Source organism: Scardinius erythrophthalmus (genome assembly GCF_964197995.2).
Source record: "Scardinius erythrophthalmus genome assembly, chromosome: 20".
NCBI classification, from domain to species: domain Eukaryota; kingdom Metazoa; phylum Chordata; class Actinopteri; order Cypriniformes; family Leuciscidae; genus Scardinius; species Scardinius erythrophthalmus.
Genome location: NC_138240.1, coordinates 30,626,714 through 30,652,062, shown reverse-complemented (window position 1 = coordinate 30,652,062; position 25,349 = coordinate 30,626,714). Strand labels below are relative to the sequence as shown.

Sequence of the window (25,349 nt, the reverse complement as noted above, 5' to 3'; positions counted from 1 at the left end):
AAGTGCCATCTGAAATTTTCTTCTAGAATGATCATTTTTATCAAGCTTGTATATTTAAGTTCAATAATTTCACTTAAATGGCAATGCAAATTACCTATTAATTGTCATTTAAGTGAAATTACTTAAATATACAAGCTTTATAAAAATTATCATTCTAGAAGAAAATTTCAGATGGCACTTAGAGGCTTTTGCATCTGAACTCTTCATATATATATGTGTATATAAGTATATGTGTGTATATATGTATATGTGTGTATATATGTATGCATTGTTGTGAAAGATTGGAAACCTGTACAAGAATTGAAAATGTACACAGGTCCACGAACATGCTGCCTCCCTTATTCACTATAAATTCATTCTTTGTACAAAAGCACAGATGTGAACTGGAATGAAAGCAAAATGACAATGGCCTAATTTGCCATTGAGGAAAGCCACAATTAGCTCAACGTTTTATGAGCCTTGTTTCCTTGGTGGAAATCGGATCTGTGCTGAAATAGTCCATGTCCGACACATCAGCCTACATTAGGAGGTTTGATGCATGTGTCAGAGTGCCTTTAACTCCACACACTCGGCCGTGAAGAACTAAATGAATCCGCCACTGAGCTCCACTGTGAATATGACTGACTGAAAAGCAGGTGCAGGGACTCTTCATTCACGTCAAACTGCTCATTCCTGCTATAAAGTGCCTTTTCATGTTCTCATCATACACGTCTTAATACTGGATACTACAAAAAACTCACAATGTATATAGATTGAAAGCATGTAATTTATTGCTATATCACAGTTAAGTCCATTTGAAATAATTTCACTACATTGCTTTGAGCAGATGTTGCCATGTCCATCTCCCTCTAATGGAAATATTTCAAAGAAAATATGCATACTTTTTTTTACTAATAGTCAATTTATCGTCAAGTTTTGCCTTTGTCACTCCTCAATATCACTTTTATAGTATTATTCATTTAACTAAATGTAATTTCCTTAATGCCATCATCCTCCAGAAAATGACAGTGTTGCATTAGTGATCAATTGAAAATATATTAAAATGGAAAAGTTATTTTATATAAACATTATTACTGTTTTTATTGTATTTTGATTAAATAAATGCAGCCTTGGTGAGAATTAAAGACCTGCTTAGAGTCTTACCGACCAACAACTTCAATGGTAGTGTATTTGTATATGCCGTTCTAGAAGTAAGCCATATATATATATATATTTATGGCTTACTTCTAGAACAACATATACAAACACACTACCATTTAAAAGTACTGTGCAAAAGTCTTCGGCACATTGGTATTTTCACACACACACAAAAAGGTATTAAGCCAGTTATTTATATCTTTTGCTGTAGCGTGTCAGTAGGAAGTATCAGTTTACATTTCTATTGCCATTAATTGTAATAATCTAGTGAGATTTTTGTATGCACAAGGAGACTGACAACAGCCTGTATGATCCACACGGAGATCTGATCTCACCATCACAGAGTCCGTGTATGATTACATGAAGAAAAAGAAAAAAAATTAGACACTAAATCCAGAAGAAGTGTGGCAACATCTCCAAGACACTTGAAGAAACCTGTCAATTCTGATTTAATGGTGACTTTTATCAGGGCTTTTTTTTTTTTACTCTTTGTATAAGTACTTCCTTTAATGGCACACACATAGAAAAAGCATATAAGGTTGTGTTATAGCTGTGTAAGGTCCACCATTATGTACTCTGATTCAAATATTGATTTTTTTATGACAATGACCAACATCTGGTTATGAAAGCTGATTGGCACGTTTTATACAGATCTTCTAGCTTAGCTTAAACATTTCATTTCATAAATATATAATGAATAAAATTAGTTTCCGTAACCATTTTATGCTATAAGAACAGTCTTATAAATCCTACTAGGAATGCTGTAGAAATACTGACCCAAACCTGAACTCATTCTGCCAAGCAAGTTTACAAGGGAATTTTATTTTGACTATATTGCATCGTATCCATCACCTGAAAAACCATAATGATAGAATACATGACATTAGAATGGAGTATTGAGATTACAGATGATTTTCACATAACATTTGCATGTCACTTTATGAAGCTCTTATAACAGACGGATGGTGTTCAGTCAACTGTCTATACCTGCAGCACACATTTAGTCAAATAATCTGTATGGTTATAAAACATACACTTGAAAAGACACTGATGGTTTCACATCACAATAAAAAAACTGCAATAGATAAATGACATTTTAAAGCATAATTTAAAACAATATTTGCAGTGTGATATAATGTGACAAACTCTCCTCAGTGGAACTCATCTTAAATAAATCAAATTTAAAAAAAAAGAGAAGGAATGTGTAGTATATAAATGTGCTATCATTTCTTCTAATACTATTTAGTCTGCTCTTATAAGTCCCTTGAAATCAAACCACAGTCGCATTATGATACTGACATCATGACCGTACATTACAGTGGATGTCAGATTACAAAAACAAGAATATTACATAAATCCCTGTAATTTAGTGACTGGATGGTGGTTTGATTGGTTCATTAATACAAACACACCCTGAGAACTTTCTTCCCTGACAAAACAACATCAAGAATGTCAGGAAATTTCAATGGAATGGGCATAATGATTATTTGAAGATACGCTAATAACAGTAAAAATATTGTTAATGCCACAATTACAATTTTCCACTTGTTATAAATGCCAAAAATGACAGAGAGGTCTCATGAAAACAGGTCAAATTCCACCCCAAATCAAAGAAAAGGAAAAAATGTATTTGTTTAGAGTAAATTAAGCCTTACTTAACAATTTATTTAATTTTGGTGAATGTTAACGTTAATTTTACAATGTATAATTACTGTTATGCGCCATAAATAGATTTGAAGCAATTCCAATTATTTATATTTTGATGACTCTATTTACATTAATGAACAAATACAGAAAATTTTAAAACAAATATCTGTATTATTGTAATACAGTAATTTTATCGAAATCAGAATTTAAATAGAATTTAAATATTCCTTTGACAGAACAGTAACGAGAATAATTCTTCATTTGGGGGAAATGTGCTTCATTGTTATAATTCCATAATGCTAAAAAAATCCTAATGGTCTAAAATAAAAAGCAGCAGCATTTTCTTGATACACACACAAATCTTTCTTTTGATTCTGGGGTGAATAATGACACAGACTTGTTCTTGGTTTCATAATATTTACCCTTTAAGTAAAAAGATCTTGACCAGGGACTGTGGTCAGTGGTTTATCTCACTCTTTGTGCAAAAGCAAACATTCATAAATACACAGAAATGGTCAGCACAATTTAACACATTCAGAACTTAAAGAGACAAAATTAAAAGTGCTACAGTGAGGTTGGTAAAGCATCGTCAGTATGAGGAAATCAGGATGCTTTCCTGAAATGTGTCGATTAATGGTATCTCACCTGCATTAATTGTGTGTGTTTGTGCCTGGACGGGTCAGATACCGAACTCTAGCGGTCCACGCAGTAACTAGGAATGGCTTAAGGGTCGACCTGAAGCAGGGGTTCAGGTCCGGAGGCGATCTGGTCTCAGGTCCCTGGAGCGTTCGGCTCGTCTCCTCTCATCTCAAGCGAGCCGCTACTCGAGTATGGCTGATTGATCGCAGACGGGCGCCAGAGGAGTCTTAGATTGTGATGTAATGCTGTCGAAGTTTAGCAACTAAAAACTCATGGGTAAGATTGTGTCTGGTGATTATTCCCACAATCTGCAAGAGACACAAACAGCAAAACACAAATGTAGGAAACAATTCTTGCACAGTTTACTGAGCTTCATCCAAGAAAATATATTCTGAGAAAAAAAAGAGAAAAGGTTTATCCAAAAAAAATTAATTCTGTTGTCATACTCACCCTCAATAATATGGTTTGTTTTATGTTTAGCTTTTTTTGTTCATTTGGAGCTTTACAGCCCCTGGACACTATATACTTTCACTGAATGGGAAAAAAGCAGCATGAACATTGTACAAAATTTCACTTCTTGTGTTCCACACAACACCATAAATGCCAATGAGTGATGATAAAATTAAACATTTTTGGTGAACTATTCCTTTAAAGGGGTCATATGATGGTTCTAAAAAGAACATTATTTTGTGTATTTGGTTTAATGCAATGTTTACGCAGTTTTAGTAGGGCTGGGCGATATATCGCATGACATTGATATGCACCTCTCGTCAGTAAAGCCGGTTCCTTGATTAGCAGTAAATCGCCATCACCTGCTTTCAAATGGAGCGACATTTACTACACAGAGCCGTAGTTCACTGACAAGCTGAGCCATATCACATTAATTATCGCAGGCGATACGTCCGCATATCAATGTCATGCAATATATCGCCCAGCCCTAAGTTTTAGGTTAAAAAAAAAGTCACTATTTTACACATATCGTACATTATTGTTGCTCCTCTATGCCCCGCCTTTCTGAAACGCGTTGGTTTTCACAAAGCTCATCGTTCTGAAAAGCGCGGTGTGCTCTGATTGGCCAGCAATTCAGTGCATTGTGATTGGCCCGAAAACCTGAAGCGTGTGACGGAAATATCACTCCCCTTACCAGATTTGGAACATCAGCTCCCAAAGCAATAATGACAGGTCACAGGTGATAATGTCGGTACTACCTTATCAATTCGAGAGTGATCGATCAACTTTGCCAGCGCGACTGGACCAGAACTTATCAGATTGGTAAGATTCTATTTCATTGGGGAGATAATTATTGATTATAATGACTTATTCTGTCTTTTTAAGCATTGCGCCGCGTTAACGTTTTGGGGGGTAGAACACTATGTAAACATAAAAACCATATCTGCATTTGAGATCGTAGAAACAGCAAACAATTGTTACTCTCTGCTGCTCAAAACTCTCGTTTGAATAGTCAGCCTGTAAGTATGTTTTCATATTTTAAGAATTTGCTACTGTGTCTTTGAGTCAGAAGCGCCAGAATGCAAAGATGGAATTGCCCCACTTTCTAGAATCAACCTTTGAGCACAGCCGGCCTTGTACTCTCGCGGGTTCTGGAAACAGTCCTCCGAAAAATGCGCAGCACACAGTCGAATATTTTGGTTGTGCTGTTCTGGAACACTGTTGTAAATAAAGACGACCACTGTTTTCTAATTGTGTCCTCTTTTGGAAGGCCACACAAAGTAGTTTGGCTTTCGCAACGAGAAACACAGCGTCTCCACGACATGGCGGTAACAATTACACAGCGAGACTAAAAGTTCCGCCTTCTTTCTTTGCGTATACAATTGGGCGTTGTTATGAAACTCTGCCCCCACATACTGACGTAGATTTGTTGGGGGTGTTTGAACGAAACGTTTTAGGAAGGCGTGGCTGAGCCTTAACTTTTACAAAGAATATCTCTTTAGGTTTGAGACTTTGAGCTTTGTAACTCTGCAGATCTTAGGCCCCGTCCACACTACTGCGTTTTCGTTTAGAAACAGAGAATTAAAACGAATACGATCTCCGTCCACACCAGCGTTTTATCTGCGTATTAGAATTGATCTCCATCCACATTAAAACGACTGAAAACGCGGATCACGTGACCATTCACCAACACTGGGCGTGCGCGTGCCGGTGTAAACACAACTTCATTGATAAAATTATCCCACCATGCGCTGGTTCTTCCCGGGTTAACCCAAAACCAACGCTCCATGTACGGTCGATACCGCCACTGCACACGGGAATTGTCACAGATCGCTCGAATAATAGCTTGCCTCCGGCGCATGTAGGCAGTTATAGCATTGTAAAATGCAGAATTTACTTGGACAACAGCTGCTAGCAAAGATATACGCCATGACTGATGACACCCAATCATAGAGCCGAGTGTGAGCCTCTACTACATCATCGTTTCTAAAGTCCTCCGTTTTGACCCGTCCACACTAAACTTCTCCGTTTTTGCTGTTTTAGTGTGGACGGGAGGTGCAAACGTAGCAAAAGGTCTCCGTTTTTAAACGAAAACGCAGTAGTGTGGACGGGGCCTTATACATGCACAAACAGCTGCATAACACACTAAAGCATTCAAATTAATGAAGACACAGAAGGTTTCTTCTATATCTTTGCCACTTTGTTTCCATCGACGTGTTTAGATGTTTGTGCTAATTAAGGGTGTTTACACAACAACTAAAAACGGAAAAGTTTTTCTTTTGCCTTTCTGAAAACGATCCCCGTTCACACGGGTCCGCGAAAATGACTAAAAACGCTGCATTTTGCATTCCAGGCCAGTAGTTGCCGATGTCACTTTGTAAAGAAGCACTACGCTATAGACGGAACACATAATACGCATGCGCATGATGTCACCATTTCCACAAATTTGCATTTTTGTAGTTTACATGGGGCGTGATAATGGTATAGTTTTCAAAAACTTGCTTATAGTTTACTAAAGACTTTTAAAAGTCTTTAAAAGTTTGCATATTCAGGGCCCCAAAACTCATAAAAAGTTTTCTGTTTTCAGTTGAAAACAATGTAGTGTAAACGTCCCCCTCAGTCTAAGACGTACCTCTCCCACGGCATTGACTACAGGTAAGTGTCGAAGCCCCATGGTCCTGAACAGATTGAATACTTGGGAGACGCGTGTATTTGGAGAGACTGTATTCGGACAGGGGTTCATGTAAGGAGTCACATCCTGTAAAAAAAGAAAAAAGAAAAACAAAATTAGGCTAATTATGTCTGAGAGAGACCACTGAACAAACTGTCATCCCTGCATGGCTCACTTTACAACAAGAGCTCTTCAACGTTTCCAATTAACACCAATTAATAGTCGTTATGCACACCAACACACATCATGTATAACTGATATCCAGCAGTTTATGAACTGCTGTGAGAGTCACGGCATTCCCTGATGAGTTTTATAGGTCAGAGGACTTGCCACAATCATGCGTGGATTGAGAAGGGCCAGGTCGAGATCGTGGATGTCAGGGAATCGTGGGTAGTCCTCAGTCATCTCTGAATGAGAGAGCCGTGGCTGTGAGGCGCTCTACAGAGTGAGGAGAGAGATAGGTTGGTTGACATGTATCTGGTTGATTCGTGTAGAGCTATGAACAAGTTAAACAAGGGCAAATTAAAGTATCAAAGTTCCTAACTTTGTTTGCTGCTAATTCTGCTAAAGGAACTTATAAACTGCTGAATAATTATAGGTTTTTAGCAACCTATAATTTTTTTTTTTTTTTACTTATGGAATAAACTTCAAATATATACTCAAGTGTGAACTGAACATAATGTTTTCTTATCTGCATTTTAATTGGAATTAAATGAAAATGTATTATAGTTTAAATTTATATTAAATGCAATTAGTTTTTTGACACTTAAGTAGAACTGAAGTACTTTATTAATCTTCATTTATTAATTCATCATTATAAGGTTATAGTGTACTGGTAAATGTACTGACAAGCATTTATGGTAAAATAAAAAACACTTTAATGTCATTTCTATTGAAAAATAAATGCCATGTATTTAATTTTTTTTAGTAATTATGCAATTTGTAATTATGAATTTGCAATATTTAAAATATATTAAATGTACTAATGAATAACAGTTAAAATCATAATCATAACTACTTTGTATGTGCATAACAAAAGATTATTAAAACAATGATTTAAAATGTACTTAAACTTTTCATTTGACATTATTACAAAGTGAAATTTAGAAAATGAATTGTGTGAAAGTCATGAAAGTGTATTCTCTTTAAGCACACTTAAGTGGCCTTTTATTTTATTTATATTGTAATATCTACAAGTACAGTTTAAAAAAAAGTTTTACTACTAGAATAGGTTTTCATGCTTGAACATTCAAAAAACATTTTACATTGTTGCAGCACCTCTCTTCCCAGTCTGTCAGTAACTCTGTTTAGTTCCGGTCTCTATGAAGCCCCTCCTTCCAAATAGGGCAATGTGCTCTGATTGGTTGGCTGGACCAGTGTGTTGTGATTGGTCAATCGCTTCCAGATTGTTTGGGAAATATCATGCCCCTTACCATAACTGAGTTTCAACACATTACTATCACAACTCAACTAGGCCTCGCCCCTTTATTTTACATATGCCTTGGGCATGAATTATTTTAAGGGTCCTGTTATGCTTTTTCACTTTTTCCAACTTTAGTTAGTCTGTAATGTTGCTGTTGAGCATAAAAGAGATCTGCAAGGTTACAAAGCTCATAGTCCACTTCAAAGCAACATTAGGAAACTTTAAAATAGCATAATAGGGGCACTTTAACAGTTCAAATTATACGTTTTATGTAGTTGCTATGATGTAAAAAAAGAGCAAAGCTTTGCCTTCACCTGATAAACAACATTAGTGTTGATAGTGTTTACTGTAGCTTTTGTAAGCTCTCGCTTTTGTAAAGCTGTTCACCACCGCTTAGCACAATTAACCATGGTTTTGTGATCGATTACTGTTTGTAATCCTAGCAAACATAGTTTTCCAACAAATATCATGATTAAATGTAAAACGTATAATGAGTATAACGTTTATAAAATGTATAAGAAAATTACCAAAAAAACACACTACTCTAAAACGTCCTGTGAAATCCTGCTTGTGAAGTCTGTGCATGAAATCCGTTCTGGATGATCCTCATGTTTGTTAACATTCTTAAGTCTGAATCAGGCTTGAATTGGTTTGAAATTGACTGCATCCTTAATATTTACACCTGAGCAGATGAAATTTGCAGTTATTGTAAGGGGCGTGACATTTCCCAACGTGCCGAGCGGTGCCAATCACAACACTAACCAGCTAACCAATAACAGCACATTTCGTATTTCCGAAGGAGGAAGTTCATCGAAACCGGAACTATACGGCACGTTCAGAGCCAGATTAGGGAGAGAGGAGCTGTAATAATGTAAAATAATGCACTTTTTGAACAATCAAGAATGAAAGCATATGCTAGTACACCCCAAAAACAACACCATAAAACATTGTAAAAGCGCATTTAAATCAGGAATATTGTGATGTTTTTGTTCCCAGAAAAAACCTTAAGACTACAATGGAGGCATTTCAGGGAGTTCAGAAACTGTGCTTACTGATATAGAGAATAACTCCCTTTGGATTTGATTTGTGCTTTCTAACTTTGCAGACCTCTTTAATGCTCAAACAGCAACATTACACACACAAAAAAAAAAAAGCATAATAGGATCCCTTTAATGAGAGTGGTTAATAATAATACTGTTCCCTGATCATGCTGCCTTGATTAGCCAAATGATGGAGAAAGCTATAAAGTTTTAATAAAATATTATTAAAAAAACAGGAACAATTATTAATAAATTACCTAAATTATAATTGAATTTTAATGTGCACTTTCAAGTAATTATAAGGCATAAACATAAGGGGACTACAGGGATGATTTGACCTCGTCAAAGAATGATGAGAGTAATATAAAGAAAATCGAGGTGGGAAATGAAGGCAGGAGAAAATGTGATGAGACAGGAAGAGAACAAACAAACAAAGAATCAAGGGGGGGGGGGGGGGCGTTTGAATGACACTGACCGACTGGTTTTCAGCATAGCAGACGCCGCGGATCAGCAAGTTGACGAGCTGTGAACGCAGGATGAGCCCGTGAAAGGTGAGCGGCCGGAACCTCTCCTCCATGGTCCACTCCTCACTGGGAGACTGGTCCGGGTAAAGGTTTGGGTACGGCACATGCCTGCCAACATCAACACACAGCAGTCTCATGTTAACGGCTCATGTGGGAAAATAGATTTCCTTCGCTCTTTTTAAATAAAAGGCACAATACTGTCACAGCTCCTCCCCAGTACACCGACATCATTTATTAAAAACAGCAAAAACATTAATTGAAAAATATCAGCGTATTAACATATGATCTCTTATATTTTCAATATTCAGCTAACTGGTCTGCCCTGGATTACATATAGAGGACTTAAAAGTACATGAGCAAAAAAAACTGTTAAAGTCTAAGTGTAAAAGAGAGGATGGAAGTGGTCATCTCACCAAATGGCTGTTTTTAGTGTAAGAAAAAAATTATAAGTGGACTTCTGGGAGCTATAAATGCTCAAAAGTGGAGAATATGCAGTGTTTAAATATTTCTGTGACAATATACACTGCATGCAAAGTACTGTTATATGAATTCATCTTGTCTCAATGCTCAGTGTTCTCATAATATATATTCTTTTCAACTAGAACAGGGTGATAATAGTTCTGGAGGTAAAAGGTCAAAGTTCGTCCAACTGACCTCCTCTCCAGCATCTGCTGAAGCATGTCCTGCCCTTCCTCCGCCGGCTCCACAACAACCTGCTCATCACACACATTGCGTAGCTCACTCGACGGGTATGATTTCATCGACTGACATCTCCGTCTCTGCTCCCCCGCACGCGTCAACACACTGGTTTTCTGAAGGAGCAGAAACAACAAGAGTGAAACAGGGTTTCGTTTTTTTGGACAAAGAAACAAAAATAATTAGTAATCACAAACAATACAACATTTTTTAATTTTGGTTAATGTTAATTTCTAAACATGCTTATTGCTAATACATTTTTAGACAACTTTAAAATTTAATTTGTATCTATCCATCGGATTTAAGATGGATTTTGAGTGGATACATATTTTAGAAGTGGATAAAGTTATAATATATTAATGAAAGATTATTAAAAAGAATCGATTTTTTTTTAAATTACATATAGTCAAGTCACATTTATTTATATAGCGCTTTTTACAATACAGATTAAAAATAAAAATAAAAACACCCCCTAGTCTCTATGATAATCCGATCCCTAACTATGGTTCAGGTCCTTCCTTCAGTATAGTCTATTTTATCATCCGGCAGGCAAAGCGTCACTTCAACTATCAAATAAAGCTCATTTCTGTGTTACTGAGGGGGACGTAAAAACAGTAGACCATTTGCACCATCTTGTGGTCAAATCACTGTAGATAAATACTGGTACAAATGGTGTGATGTACCTTGAATTTGATATTGTTGCTTATGAGGATATTTCCCTTCATAAACTCCTTCTCGTTATCTCGGTTCTCGGTGACGACGGGGAAGGCGTGATAGACTGTGGTCCTCAGGATGCTGACCAGAGACTGAATACGGGTGTGAGGATACACGTATGTCAGGTTGGGCTCCATGATGTCACTGGCTGTCAATCTAACAGGGAGATGGGGATAAATTAAAAACAAACAAGACAAATTTGTTCAAGACAAATTATGAAGGGAAATATTAATTCATGCATGCATGCATTCATTCATTCATTAACAATTTTTTTTACAAAACAAACAAAGGATTTAAACGAATTTTGAGAAATATACTTAGTAATTGAATGAATTTTGAATGAACGCACGAACCAAGGATTTTAAGCAAAGAATGAATGAATGAAAGAGATGAACTAAAGATTTTAATGAATGAATGAATGAATGAATGAATGAATGAGATAAGGATTTTAAGCAGTGAATGAATGAATGCATGTTTTTTTTAAAGAGATGAACTTAAAGGGGGGGTGAATTGCTGTTTCATGCATACTGAGTTTTTACACTGTTAAAGAGTTGGATTCCCATGCTAAACATGGACAAAGTTTAAAAAATTAAGTTGTACGTTTGAAGGAGTATTTTTGTTCCAAAAATACTCCTTCCGGTTTGTCACAAGTTTCGGAAAGTTTTTTTCAAGTATGGCTCTGTCTTACGTAAGATAGGGCGGAATTTCCTTATATGGGTTCTAAGGGCACTTCTCCGGTAAGATCGCGGGCGCGCGCGCACTCGTAAAACAGAGCAAGAGAGTGAAAGCAGTTCGCCATCAAAGCGCCCTGCCCGGCTTTTGGGAAGTCAGTGTAGCCAAAGAAGTGTGTTTTTAGTTGCCAGGGCAAGACAACCCTGCACAGATTCCCAAAGAACCCAGCGTTAAGGGACCCGTGGATGGAGTTTGTTTTCCTGAGCATAAACGGAGTTGTGTAAGACTGTTTGTTCCCTGCATTTCGACGATGATTGTTTTATAAACAAAGCCCAGATCGACGGATTTGCAGATCGTCTAATGCTTAAGGATCGAGCAGTCGCAATGATAAAGGTTCGCGGTCGTGCGTTGGAACCGGACGGTGAGTAAAACTGTTGAACAAATGTCTCTGTGTGTTGTTAGCTATCGGCGCGTTAGCACAGCTTTAGCTCCGCCCACACGGCACGCCTCCAGCCGCTCGTTTTTTTCCGGAAAGACTCGGTACAGCCTATCTTTCTTTTATAAATATAATAAAACTAAAGACTTTTCGGAGATATGAAGGATGCAATACTACTCTATAGGTACTCAAGATTAACAGGAGATTGAGTGAAAATGAGCATTTCACCCCCCCTTTAAGATTTTAAGCAATGACTGAATTAATGAAATGTAAGAGATGAGATAAGGATTTTAAGCATTGAATGTGTGCAATGAATGAATGAAGTGGCCCCAAAAGCATTTAGACACATCATGTACGAACATCATTGCATTACAAAATATTATATTTTTCCAAGAACTTGGATTATTTGAAAGATAATGTTATGAAATGCAGAGATTTTTAAGTGTGTCTAAAAAGTTCAAATTCTTGGAGCCTCTGTGATCCACAATAATAAAAAGCCGCTGTGACACGTGTAATACAAAGGCCTCACTTGTCCATCTCGACTTCTGTTTCCCACTCCAGCAGCGGGACTCCTTTCAGGTGAATGTGAATATCATATATTCCCTTATTAAAGAAATCTCCTGTCCATTTGGCCACCTGACAAAACAATGGTAGTTAGAAGTCATTGAAGGGAAGAATGAGACGACATATGTAGATTCTTCTTTCTTTGTGTGTTTTTTTTTTTACCATATTCAATTTTAATTATGCTATACTGGGAAGACATTTATTAAGGGTGTAGTCTGATAGTTGAAAAGTCACACAAAATGTCCAAATAATAGTATTTATTATCACACAAATTTCCTGGATGATGATTTCCTATAAGACACCCCCCCCCCACCACCACCAAATTCAGATTTTTGTTGTCCTACCATCAGTGTAATCATAATGGGAAGTCCGTAGGTGATCTCATTGGTCGATTCAATTAAGATTACTGTCAGGCTGATGGTCATTCTAACCACGCCTCCGAGGAATGCAGCTGCTCCAATCAAGGCAAAGGTCCCCGAATAGATTTGCATGTGAAAGTTACTGCAATTACACAGTTAAACAACATTTTACATTTATGGCAAAAGATTATGATGAATAAGATGCATTAAATACATGTGTCCTGTTCCAAAAGGTGACCTTGGTAGTTCTTGAGACACTATAAACAGAAATAAATCTTACATTTTGAGGACATTGGCCACCAGGCGTCCAAGTGAAGCTCCACAGAGAAGAGATGGGACAAACAGACCACTGGGTACGGACACACCATATGTCCAACAGCTCAGAAAAAAATACAGCACAAAGAACAGCGAGAGGGTGACCGGGCTGAAGGTAGCTGTGAACAAAGCCAGAACAAGTAGGGAGATAAAAAGACAGAGAAGGTTAGAAAATAGAGTTGTATAGTCATATATACATCTCAGGAAACTTCAACTTGATTGCTACGGACCACAATATCATAGAGGCTGAGGGCTAGATATTAAATGAAAATTTGGATTATAACAATTATGAAAACAAGATAAATCAAGATAAAACTTTTATTGTGCCACATTCCGTTTCACAATGAGGCTCTAATTTTTTTTTTACTTTACAGCAGTGTGATTTCACCCTTGCTAAATGTTTAGTAGTTTTTAGTAGGAGTGGAAGTGCACTACAGTTAATTATTTTTGTCTCATTTATTTTAATACAATTTTTTTTTAAATATTCACTACTGTTCAAAGGTTTTAGATCGGTAAGCCTCTTCTGCTAACCAAGGCTGCATTTATTTGATCCAAAATACAGCAAAACAGTAATATTATGAAATATTTTGACAATTTAAAATAATTTTTATATTTTAATTTTCAGCATCATTACTCCAGTCTTCAGTGTCACATGATCCTTCAAAATTCATTCTAATATGCGGATTAGTCTTCCACCTCCACTAGTCTCATCGTGGAGGTGGAAACTAATTCAAATTACAACTCAAATTTGAGGTAAATAAGATTAAAGATAAATATATGATTTTTATTGAGCAAGGAGGCATTAAATTGATCAATAAATTGGTCTTTATTAAATTGAAGACTGGAGTAATAGGAATTAAAATATTTTTTTTATAATATTTCACAATATTACTGTTTTTGCTGTATTTTTTTACCAAATAAATAAAGTCTTGGTGAGCAAAAAAAGACTTAATTTTTTAATAAAAAAAAAAAATCATAATTATTCCAAACTTTTGACCTGTAGTGGATTATTAATAAGTCATTGAGTAATCATGATCTCAATATTGACCAAAAGATTATCTATGGAAATGTGTAGGTTGAGGTGGAGTAAATTACACACATGTCATATTTTGGGTAAAGGTCTGTAAGGATTAAAATCCTTTTGGTAGAATTTTCTGAAATGTCAATGGAGAACATAGGTTGCTGGAAAAGGGGGTGCTACATTCAAAATAGCAAACCATTCTGTGACTTAAAGAAAAAAAAAACCCTAACCCAAACAGTACATTGCTGCATGTAAGTTTCTTACCATTCTGGTGGAAGAGCTGATGGATTGCCACCTCTTGAGGGTTGAAGAACAGAGTCGCCATGTCATTATATGTGTTGTTGTAGCAGAAGAATCGTCGTATGGTTGAGTTCACCTCCTCACTTACAGAACCCTACAAAACACAAACCATTACTGGACCTACAGTCTAATACGGCACACGAAAAAGGACAGCTTTCTAGAAATTAGAAGTTATAATCTCATAAAAATAAACTGAAGTGTGGACCTGGGGTGTGTTTCCCAAAAGCATCGTTAGCCAACTATGGTTGCAAGTCATTACCAACAAAGCTAAACAACTTGTTTCCCGAAAGCATAGTTCCAAAGAACATTCGCAAACAGCATCGCAAACGTGCGTGGTTGGAACTATAGCTATCGAGCTGTGGTTAGAAGCATAGTTTCCTGTTAAAATGACATGTGGCACAGCATCAAGCTAACATTCATCTTTCATCCCATTTAAATATACATTTTAATCATACATTTTAGCATGTCAACAATCAGCCCCATTTTTGAGGAGTGTGCATGTGGATAAATGCACAAGGGAACTTTGGAGTATGATGTAGAGGATCCCGCGATTAATTAAACATTGAATAAAGCAAAATGACAGGGAACAAAAATAGTGAAGTAGTCCTCAGTTTGTTACAGCAGCATGTCATAAAATTTATGTTACGTGGAGAAAGCTGCTGACTGAATGAACCGCATGTATACAAGAGTAAAGTCTACGCCAAATACTGCATGTTAACGTGATTAAATGCATGCTATGTGTCGTTCAAACGAGAGAGGTGAGGTCCGCTTTAGGAAAATAGTCGTGATTAGCTAGTTAGTTTCTACAACGATGCATCAAACTTTGGTGGTTAAGCAGTGAGTTACGTTGCTGTGCAGGAAACACACCCCAGGTTGTATCAACAGTTCAATATCTTTCTGCTGTTATTTCAGCTCAGCAAATAATCATTACTTTCATCATTACTTACTGTTCATCTTGTATTGCAAAACACTTGTGCTGCTACTGAGTTGGGATACGGGTAAGGTTAAGGACAGGTATGGTGGTATGAGTAGGTTTAAGGGTGGCTTAACGGGTAAGGGAAGGTTCAAAAGTGTAATTATAGATGCAACCACAGAAATTAATTACAGATGTAATTACAACAAAGGCATTTTTACATATTAGTACAATGTAAAAACATCCATGTACTAGAGTTCTGGATAAATTGAGAATCACCTTTTTTTGTTTCAAAAAGAGATCATAATCCTCCCACGACTGAACAACTAAATAAAATAATGCAATTTACTAGAGGTTCTGACAAAATATAAATTGCTGCAGTCTATTTAAAACCGTTTAATTTATTCGAATTAATATTTAAAAAAATGGTTTGAATGAATGATTCAATGACTCACTCATGAGTGGATGAAACAGCGTTTTTGAACAAATCTCTTGAATGAATGATTTAATGACAATTTTTTTTTAAACAGTCACACCTGGTGGCATAACAATGTAATCGATACAATTGTTATTTGAAGCACCAAGTTAAGTTACTTTTTTAAAAGGATATTTGAATACTGCTATTCTGCTACTGATCCCAAACTGAATTCTGACTTATGATGCTGCCTGAATCATAATCACACCATGTTCGTTCATTGGCCAGTTCTCCCCGACTGAGCCAGGTTTCTTCCAAGGTTTATTTCTCAGTTCTGTCACCTGATGGAGTTTGAGTTCCTTGCCACTGTCGCCTCTGGCTTGCTTAGTTAGGGACACTTAATATTCAACAATATTATTGATCTGACTGTACTGATAAATGAGCTGAGCTGGATGACATTTATTTTTTATTTTTTTGTTGCAAAACTGCTTTATAGATGAAATTAACTAATTGAATAATTGATGATCTTTACAACAGAACTGAATCGACACTGAAATGACTTCAGCTGAACAACAGCCGGAATGCATTATTTTCCGGTGATTACTGTAAAGCTTCTTTGAAACAATCTGTATTGTATAAAATGCTATATAAATAAAGGTGACTTGACTTGGAGAAAGATTGTGTGGGTATTTGAATCAAGACTGCAATCTTTTAAGGATTAATCGTGCAGCTCTAGTGTGTACACAGTAAGAACATTGTGTCAAATTATTAATTTAAATGTTATTACAAAGTAGTTAAAGACATTTAATATAAAGTGGGAGAAAATAAGCTAAGAAAAATAGAGTAGCGTTATAAGAGAGAAAAAGAATGAAGTTATAAGAGAGAAAGGAAGCGGGTCTCATTCTGACCTGTGTTGATGTGTTGTTATTTATGGTGGAGACTAAATCTCGGCACTCCCCCAGAGTCACTGAAGCCATGAAGATCACTAGTGTGGTCACCATACATACCAATAGACTCTCCAACACCCTGCCAAAAATAGAAATATAAAATATTGTCAGAAAGCTACTCTCTTTATATCTGGGTAGTTAAATTCTAAAAGTTGTTTTGAGTAGTTTCATTCATTACTAAATCCATATAAGTAAGATATCTCTCAAGCACCTGATGAATCTTGCTTTGGGATGAACGTTTCTCATGCGGTATTTTGCCAGCCGTTTGTTGATGCAGTTGAACAGCGCGCCGAGCAGACCTCCTGCCACCCCCATTAATACAAAAAACGCCAAATCTACTGCCGTCCACAAATGACATGACTTATCTCCATCTGTGCACTAAAGATAGCAAAGAAAAACAAATAAGGCAACACCACAGTTTGCTTTTCATTAATTCATTGATCATTTTAAGTCAACAGGAAACTGCATTCGCAAATAATCAGCAAGCTTAAGGTCAAATTTAGCCTCAAGAGCATCTTAGCATTTATGACTCAATAAATAATAGTTAATGCAGTAATTTAATATCTTTTAATTTAAAAAAAGCATTACCTGCATTACCTATAACATTAGGTTAAATCAAATAGCGTTCTGGCTTCTAACTTTTTTTAAACTAAACATCAGGTGACTTCAGGTGAAAAGGACATTACAATTTTATAAAATATTACAACATTTTTTTTTTAAATACTGTGCACTAATTAATTATTCACAGTAAGAATGTGCAATAACTCTTAAATGCATAACTCTGGTCTTTTTAAAGTTAAGCATCAACCTTAGTGTTCATCAGTCTATTCATAAATAAACAATACAACAATAAAAATATATATAAGAATATCCGCAACAGTAATTGTTTGCAACAGTAATTGAATCTCTGATGACTCAATAAGTGCAATTCACCCTTTATTCTTAAGGGTAAAGAAAGTAATAGGCCAAATAAATATTTAAAAGTAAAGAGGACGTGAAAGGATTTGGTTCTTTTAAATGTTACTACCATATTATCACCTAACTTACATCAACACAGTAAAAATGCATATAATAAAGGGGACTTAATGTTTTCCTTCTGTAGTTCTTCACCTTGAACTCTCCAAAGTTGAGCAGGCCAGGGAGCTGGAATGATCCCCATTTATTGAAGTTGATCCCAGAACGAAAGAAGTTGAGTGTAAAAGTGGCAGACATGGAGCAGAACAACTAAAAGACAGAAGAGAGACAGAGACAGGGAATTATAATGGATTAAGGTCAAGTAGCACTTTCTGAGCACATCCCAAAAATACATGACCAAAACCCAACAAACATCAACATACCACTTTCCATGTGAGAGCCTGGTTCCAGAAGGATGACCCCTCCTCCAGACTAAAGAGTGTGCCCCCTATGGGTGCCCCGAAGGCAGCCGCAACTCCGGCTGCTGCACCCGCTGACACAAAATCCCTTTTGTCCCTTAACACAAACATAACATAAATAAAAAAATTAGGGCAATTTTGATATCCCAGTTATTAATACACAGTCAGTCTCATTGAGCACATTTAGGCTGTGCGCATTATTCTAAAGATGCAAACATTATTTTGTATAATATTATTTATAAAAATATTATTTAAGAATTATAATAAAATAATATCATACAACAGTAATATTCTAAAGATTAAAGGTTAACACTTAACAATAAGGCCTCATTAACATTAATGTATTAACTAACCTCCGCTAACATTAATATTAGTTCATACAAATCCAGCTGTTCATTGTTTGTTCATGTAAGGTCACAGTGCATTAACTAATGTTAAGAAAAACAACTTTTGATTTAAAAAAAAAATATTAGTAAATGATGAAATTAACATTAACTAAGATTAATAAATGCTGTAGAAGTAATTCTCATTCTTACCTCATGTTAACTAATGTTAACAAATGAAACCTTATTGTAAATAGTAACCAAAAAAAGTTTATCTTTTTAAAAGCTACACATGCTATTGGCTCATGTTAACCAAAAAACTATTTCTGTAATCTAGCTTTACACATTGATACATTTTCCATTTCAGTCAATTATCACTGGATAAAATGTTATATACTGCACATTTTCACAAAGAAATATACCACATTACAGAGGTAGAGGGTTGCAGCCAGTGGAGGTAAATGCTGTTTTACATTCATTTTCAACTATGTAATAAATTATTTAGTTTATTAGTAACTAATTTAGTAACTAATTAATAAATTATTTAGTTTATTTGATTTAGTGTTTGGTGTGATGCATTACTCACCTGTCACTGCGGAAATATGGGAAGTGAAAGCGAATCTTCTGGAAGGTGATGCTCTGAAACTAACCAGACATACAAACATGCGTTCAAAACATTTAACTATGACTGTGTCAGGAAAGATGATGCATAAAATGACTTACCAGGTAACATTCAGATCACAAAATCATTAACCATCTAAAGTATTGTAGGGCTGAGCGAATGTGGGTAGAACTCTTTACTGCCCTAGTACTTAAGAAATCCCTTTAATGGTATACATGTGAATTATACGTGGCACAATGGCCTTCATCATCACAGTATGCTAATGCGTATGTAATAAAAGGGATTCATCACTATGCGGATCGAGGACTGATGAGACTCTCCAGGCACTGGATGGCCTCTGAGGAGACAAGAATCGATTGCACCTCAAGGACACATCTGTACCATTTGCAGCACAACACACATGTGCTTTCCACTACAGACTATTTATCTACTGGTGTGTTCATGTAACTATGCCATGTTTGTTCTCATCTGACAGCTTTTAAACCGAACTGAAAGGTGGTGAACTTAGAGATATTTAAAGGTGAACTAAGTAACTTTTTTACCTTAACTGAACAGCTTCGGAGTCATTGGAATGGTTATATTACTTATTTCAGGTTGAATGGTGGTCGTCTCGCACCCCCCTGGTGCCCGTGAGCGGAAAATCCGCACTTGCAACTTTAAGCCGGCGGGCCGCGGCCGCCGCGTCAGGAAGTCTCGCGTGATATCAGGTCTCGCGATGTAAACAATTGCTTTACGGCCAAAAGAAATCTGCTAAAATGCTGTCCTTATTGCGCTCCCTCACGCTGTCCGAACCCGAATGAAGAAGACGTTTTAAAGAATGTCCCATCTGCTTTGATGTCGTTGATCTACTAGCCTCTGGTGTCTGAGAATCGCCAAAGAGTTTTTACAACAGTGTTGTCAAATATCTATTCCGAAGCTGTGGGGGGAGCTCTAGAGAGAAACCTGCGAGCAAAAAGCGAGAATACAGCGAAGAAATCCCGAAACTACTGAGCCCTGCTTTAAGTATCATAATGTACAATAAGGTACTATTTCTTTAAAAAAGCATTGAGGAGAATATGCTAATGTTCTTCTCCCCCTCTTGAACACCACCCATTTGCCTTATCTTTTGGTTTCCTGTCTGTCGGTTTTGTTGTTGGTATTCTACTCATGTTTAAAGGGGTGGTATAATGTCCCTTTTAACAATATGTAAAATAAGTCTATGTTGTCCCCAGAGTGTGTATGTGAAGTTTTAGCTCAAAATACCCCACAGATCATTTTTAACAGCATGTTAAAATTGTCCCTTTTTGAGGGTCAGTAAAAACGCGTTGTTTCGTGTGTGTCCCTTTAAATGCAAATGAGCTGCTGCTCTGCACAGAGGGCGGAGCTTCAAGAGCTTTTGTGTGTGTGTGTGTGAGCAGCTCTGATTACCTCACGCAGACAAGCACTAAAATGTCAAACTGTTCTGCCTTTTATGTTTAAACTAGAGTTGGACGATGACGGAGAGACTCAAGAAGAAGTGACAACATGTAGAATGCCACAGGACGTTTCTGAATGGTTAGTTGATGAATTTATGTTGCTGATGTGGAGTTAACTATCTTCAATTAGCATATTCTGTCAAGATAATCTATAAATTGCTCGTGTGGGAACTGTTGTAAGATGCCTACAGAGTGACATGCTATTGCATTTGTGTTACGTAGTGTATTGCATGTGAAAAGCCGGACGGAACAGCTTGAACAGACTCACAAATGTGCTCTACTACAACTCTTCCTCTTCCTCTTCCTCTTCTCAACATGGACTGTGTGTTTCCGGGGGCGGGGTTTATGTCATTTTCAGGGTTAGTGATGTCATTAACCCGGGAGGAATGTCGTGTAGTCCCTACCAGCCGTTTGTTGTAGTCTTTAAAAAACGATTTCTTTAAAAGCAAATATCTCCCTTTGCTTTAAACTTTGAGCGTTGTAACTTTGCAGATGTTGTTTATGCTCAAACAGCAACATTACACACTAACTAAAGTAAGAAAAGTGAAATCATAATCATCCACCCCTTTAACAATGCTTTGCTCAGGGTATAAGAAGGAAAAGTAACTGCTGACCTGGGAGAAAGGCTTTAACCCTGCCACTCCTAAATACCGGTGCGTAACCTCTTACTACAAGAAAGGCTTTTACGGCCTCTTCTGCACAGCAGTGCATTATGTAACTTAATAAATTACTTTGCTTGCTTTAAAGGCTGTAGGAATCTTTGAAAAAGAAAAAGTAAAGTTGTTGAAAGCTAAAGTAATTGTAACTTTCGTTCTCTAAGTTAAATCTTATGTTTTCATATCAGTTCTAAGAAAGACCTTTACCTTTAAAGAATAAGAGGTTAAAGAATAACAACAACTTTAATGGAGTCAGATTAATTATACTGGAGTCAGATAAATAACTGAATTATGCACGTCATCCTTCAACTTCTTTTTGTTCCGATTATTGGTTCAAAATAGCAGCGTAAGCTTCTAGCCTTACAGTACTGTCAACCTCAACATCTTTCTATGGCAGAAAGGTTAAAGATTAGTGAAATCAGTATGTGTGTTACTCAGCTCACGTTGGAAATATCAGCATATGTACCTGAGGAAGTCCTGCCCCTACTATCGCTCCACTGTGGATCATCGGTCCCTCTTTACCCACAAACAACCCTGAAACAAAAAACAATACTGAGTCAGTCTGAGTCACTGTCATCGGTCTGCAAGGCTCTGGAAAACATCATGTAATTTATCGACATATTACTAGTATCAGGCCAGTTTACACATTTGTTTCTTGAAAGTCTTAACCAAAGAGATTTAATTGGCAATCACCATTAAGTCAAATAGAGCACAGAGCCAGGCTTTATTATAATCTTTGTACGGCTGATATAGGCAATTTTCTCATAATTACCTCCAGCAACAGCAAACAGGACCCCAGTGACTTTACAAACGAAGGTCCGCAGCCGCACAATCCCTGGAATCTTTACTCCGTTAAGGTAACTTTTAATTTCTGGGATACCAGACCCAGCTGCAACAGGCTATATACAGGGAAAAAAATAGATTCATTATATACTCCCCCACACACAAACACTATACAATTATTAAATGAGCATTTTTTTTTAAGAATAGCATGCAATTTTATAATTTTTATAAATTATATATATATTTATGTAATTTATTTCTAAATAATATTATATATATATATGTGTGTATATGTGTGTGTGTGTGTGTGTGTGTGTGTGTGTGTGTGTGTGTGTGTTCACATCCTGATAGCAATCAATAATAAAAGTGGTCTAAATATTAAAACATTTATAAATCTTCTTTGGAAGTCTCAGGATCAAAAAATGTTTGTCCATAGGATGATAGGATGTCCTACCTGCCTGTCAACACATGTATTTCCATTACTTCACGCACCCTACTCGCTCAGACATCACACATCATTAGCACGTTTCATGTTATGCAGAGTTGCAGACAGACTGAGATTTATGCGTTTCTATGTCAACACTATCAAGTTAAGGGCTAATTTAACGCAGTCTTTCATCCCGGGATGCTTTGTAAACTCTGCTGTGCGTGTTCATGTGCTTTGAAGGAGACGTGGCTTTGGAAAGCACTGTGAAGGGAGGGTAGGATCTCATGCTTTCAAAGCTAGGCTGCTATTACTAGCCTCTCTGAAATTCCCTACCATAACTTTAATGTATATTCAGATGTTCTTACCTCAATGAGCACCAGAACACTGGAGATGAAAATGAACATCATATTGAGAGCCAGCAGCTCCAGTAATGAGAGAGCTAAACAGCCATTCTCACTGCAATCCTCCACAGCTAAACAACACGTCAAGGACTCCAATCAGCAAATAGTGCAAAATTACAAGCCAAAACACAAAGCAGCATTGAGCAGAAAAGATACATTGTCCAACCAAGTGGAACTTTAGCTGAGTGAAGAGCCGCACAAAGAAATCCACAAACAGGCCAGTCTGAAAAAAGAGAAAAATCAAAAAAAAAAAAAAAAAATTTATAACCATAAAACCTGTACTGAGATGAAATGTCAAATATTTCAGTTAAAAAAAAAATCAGTTACACTTTATTTTAAGGTGACTTAGTTACATTGTACTTACTCAAATAAGTATGTGTACTTACTACAGGGTTACGGTTAGGATTTGGTTTAGGGTTAGTTTAATTGTAAATATGCATAACTTACTGTTATTTCTATATTAAGTACATGTGTAACTAGGACGTCACCTTAAAATAAAGTGTAACAGAAGAATCTTGATGGTCTTGTAAGACTAGTCTTAGCAGTTTATGCAACCGGCCCTTGCTGGGCACTTTCATCAGTTTAAATATATTTGTATTTGTATGCACTAAATATAAAAACAACATAAAGTTACAGATAACCAATACTAATATCATAAACCAACTACTGACCACAACAAAGACATTAGTTCTCATTTTATATTGTAGTTATCATTTTATATTGCATATTCTACTCCCACAGGATCTACAATCCTCTATAAGTATAAAAACAGATTGCACCATTGATCAAAATTATTTTAGATACATAAACCACCCCGAAACATACCAGGCCTGTTGATACTCCAATTGCAAAGACCAAAATCCACTTTATCGCTTCATACTTTCTGGCTTTCTGTAAGAGAAATGAGATAATTAGCTTGGTAAACAAGGACTTGACATCATCGAATATGATAAATTATGACATAACACATTTTACCTTATTATCCAACCCCTCTAAAACCTCCAAGAATGGCTCATTAATACATCGGTCATAATCCAAACTCTGAAATGTCAAATATTAATGAAGACATAACATTGCAGTATTCATATTGTTCAAACATCACAGGTAAAGACAAAATATCAAGTATGTTTCAAGTCTTAGAATTACTTTATGTCCATTATTCACTGACCTCATAGTCTTTTCTTGGCAATATTTCTTCATCATCATCATCTCTGGTTTCACCCAGTATTGTCTAACAAGCAAAAGCCATCATAAAATTATACAATCAGATTAACACATTCAGAAAATGAGATCAGATGCTTTAGAAAGTAAATGCCCCAATCTGATGGTTTCCTTTTGGTGGTTCTAAGGTTTCCCAGACTGGGATGATCTCAGTCTTCATAATGAACAGATGGCATGTGACGACTCGAAACAATGGAGGGACTCTTTCTCAGTACATTTCTGACATTTCATTTTATTATACCTAGAATAATGACTGAAGCAGAAGATTTGTCTACAATCTCTACAACAATAGTCTTCACAAGAACAAGAAACTCATTAACAGAATTATTAAATCAGGATTATCATCATAAAATCAAGAATTTGATTGATTGAGTGTCCATAACCTAATGAGCTGCCTATCTAGATAATATTTTGGAGATATAATGATACAGTATAATTCCCAAATTACATGACGTCCAAATGACATGATGCCCTAATGACATTTTATCCAAAACTGCTGCACTGGCCAAACATGCCCAACAATGTAGTCTAGATAGGGAGCACACTAAATTCAGAAACAGTTACACTTTCACGTTCAGTGATAATGCATATGAATTCATTTACTGCTCTCAGTACACTCAGTTTGATTGCTAAACTCATTGTTAGTGTACACTAGATTTACATGGTGCTGTTTACAGTGAATGTGGGTGGAGAATAACAGATGAAGCATCATTTTGCGTATCAGAAAGGACGCGCATAACATTCAACAAGGCGCTTTGCTTTCTGAAACAAATAATACACATAAATTAACTCATACCAGCTCTTCTGGGGTTCTTATATCGCCTTCATTGCAGCAGCAGTGACAACACAAACAGCCTCCACAGCACGCCATCTTCAGCAACACACCGCTACTAGAGCGCACCTGATCACATGACCATCACACGAGAGCTGAGGCATTCAAGCGCGCACCAGCTGCGTAGCTGTAACGCAGACAAGCTGAATTCAATCGTTTTTTATTCAAGCGCGCAGCAGCTACGCAGCTTTACGTGTACAAAACGCACTAGGTCCGACACGGGAGCCGGTTAAGTTCATGTGCATTACAATATTACAGGGAAAATAAAACAAAAGACTTAAAAGAATGAAGAACAGTTTGAATAAATAGGTTGACTTTTCGTTTCTTTTTTCTGTGTGGGCGTGTGCGTATCTGCCTATGACAGACCCTGCAGC

At 36.5% G+C, this 25,349-nt stretch overlaps 1 protein-coding gene across 2 annotated transcripts; it reads right to left on the bottom strand.

Annotated features, from left to right (window-relative positions):
• Positions 1 to 1,621: 1,621 nt before the first annotated feature.
• Positions 1,622 to 25,312, bottom strand: clcn6 (chloride channel 6). 2 transcript variants are annotated; one of them, XR_014028967.1, is made up of 24 exons: positions 24,940 to 25,269; positions 24,091 to 24,153; positions 23,898 to 23,963; positions 23,748 to 23,813; positions 23,079 to 23,145; positions 22,887 to 22,993; positions 22,084 to 22,210; positions 21,778 to 21,845; positions 19,166 to 19,224; positions 18,221 to 18,353; positions 17,994 to 18,107; positions 17,095 to 17,261; positions 16,845 to 16,962; positions 14,573 to 14,702; positions 13,253 to 13,406; positions 12,958 to 13,114; positions 12,579 to 12,685; positions 10,911 to 11,097; positions 10,186 to 10,343; positions 9,483 to 9,639; positions 6,875 to 6,982; positions 6,506 to 6,631; positions 3,430 to 3,731; positions 1,622 to 1,989 (listed from the first exon to the last, which is right to left on the bottom strand). XR_014028967.1 is itself a non-coding variant. In XM_081349408.1 (23 exons), exons 1-23 carry the CDS (start codon positions 25,012 to 25,014, stop codon positions 3,651 to 3,653), a joined length of 2,595 nt encoding a protein of 864 aa, XP_081205534.1. In that variant the 5' UTR covers positions 25,015 to 25,312; the 3' UTR covers positions 1,622 to 3,650. The 2 variants fall into 2 exon arrangements, 1 of the variants encoding a protein (XP_081205534.1); XM_081349408.1 differs by having other exon boundaries at positions 1,622 to 3,731; positions 24,940 to 25,312.
• Positions 25,313 to 25,349: the final 37 nt, after the last annotated feature.

Coding starts and splice junctions, on each gene's coding strand:
- clcn6 (XM_081349408.1), bottom strand. CDS start 25,014: ATGGCGTGCTGTGGAGGCTGTTTGTGTTGTCACTGCTGCTGCAATGAA. Junction 17,262..17,993: donor TCAACTTTGGAGAGTTCAAG/GTGAAGAACTAC, acceptor TGCTATCTTTAG/TGCACAGATGGAGATAAGTC. Junction 13,407..14,572: donor TCAGCTCTTCCACCAGAATG/GTAAGAAACTTA, acceptor CTTTGTTCACAG/CTACCTTCAGCCCGGTCACC.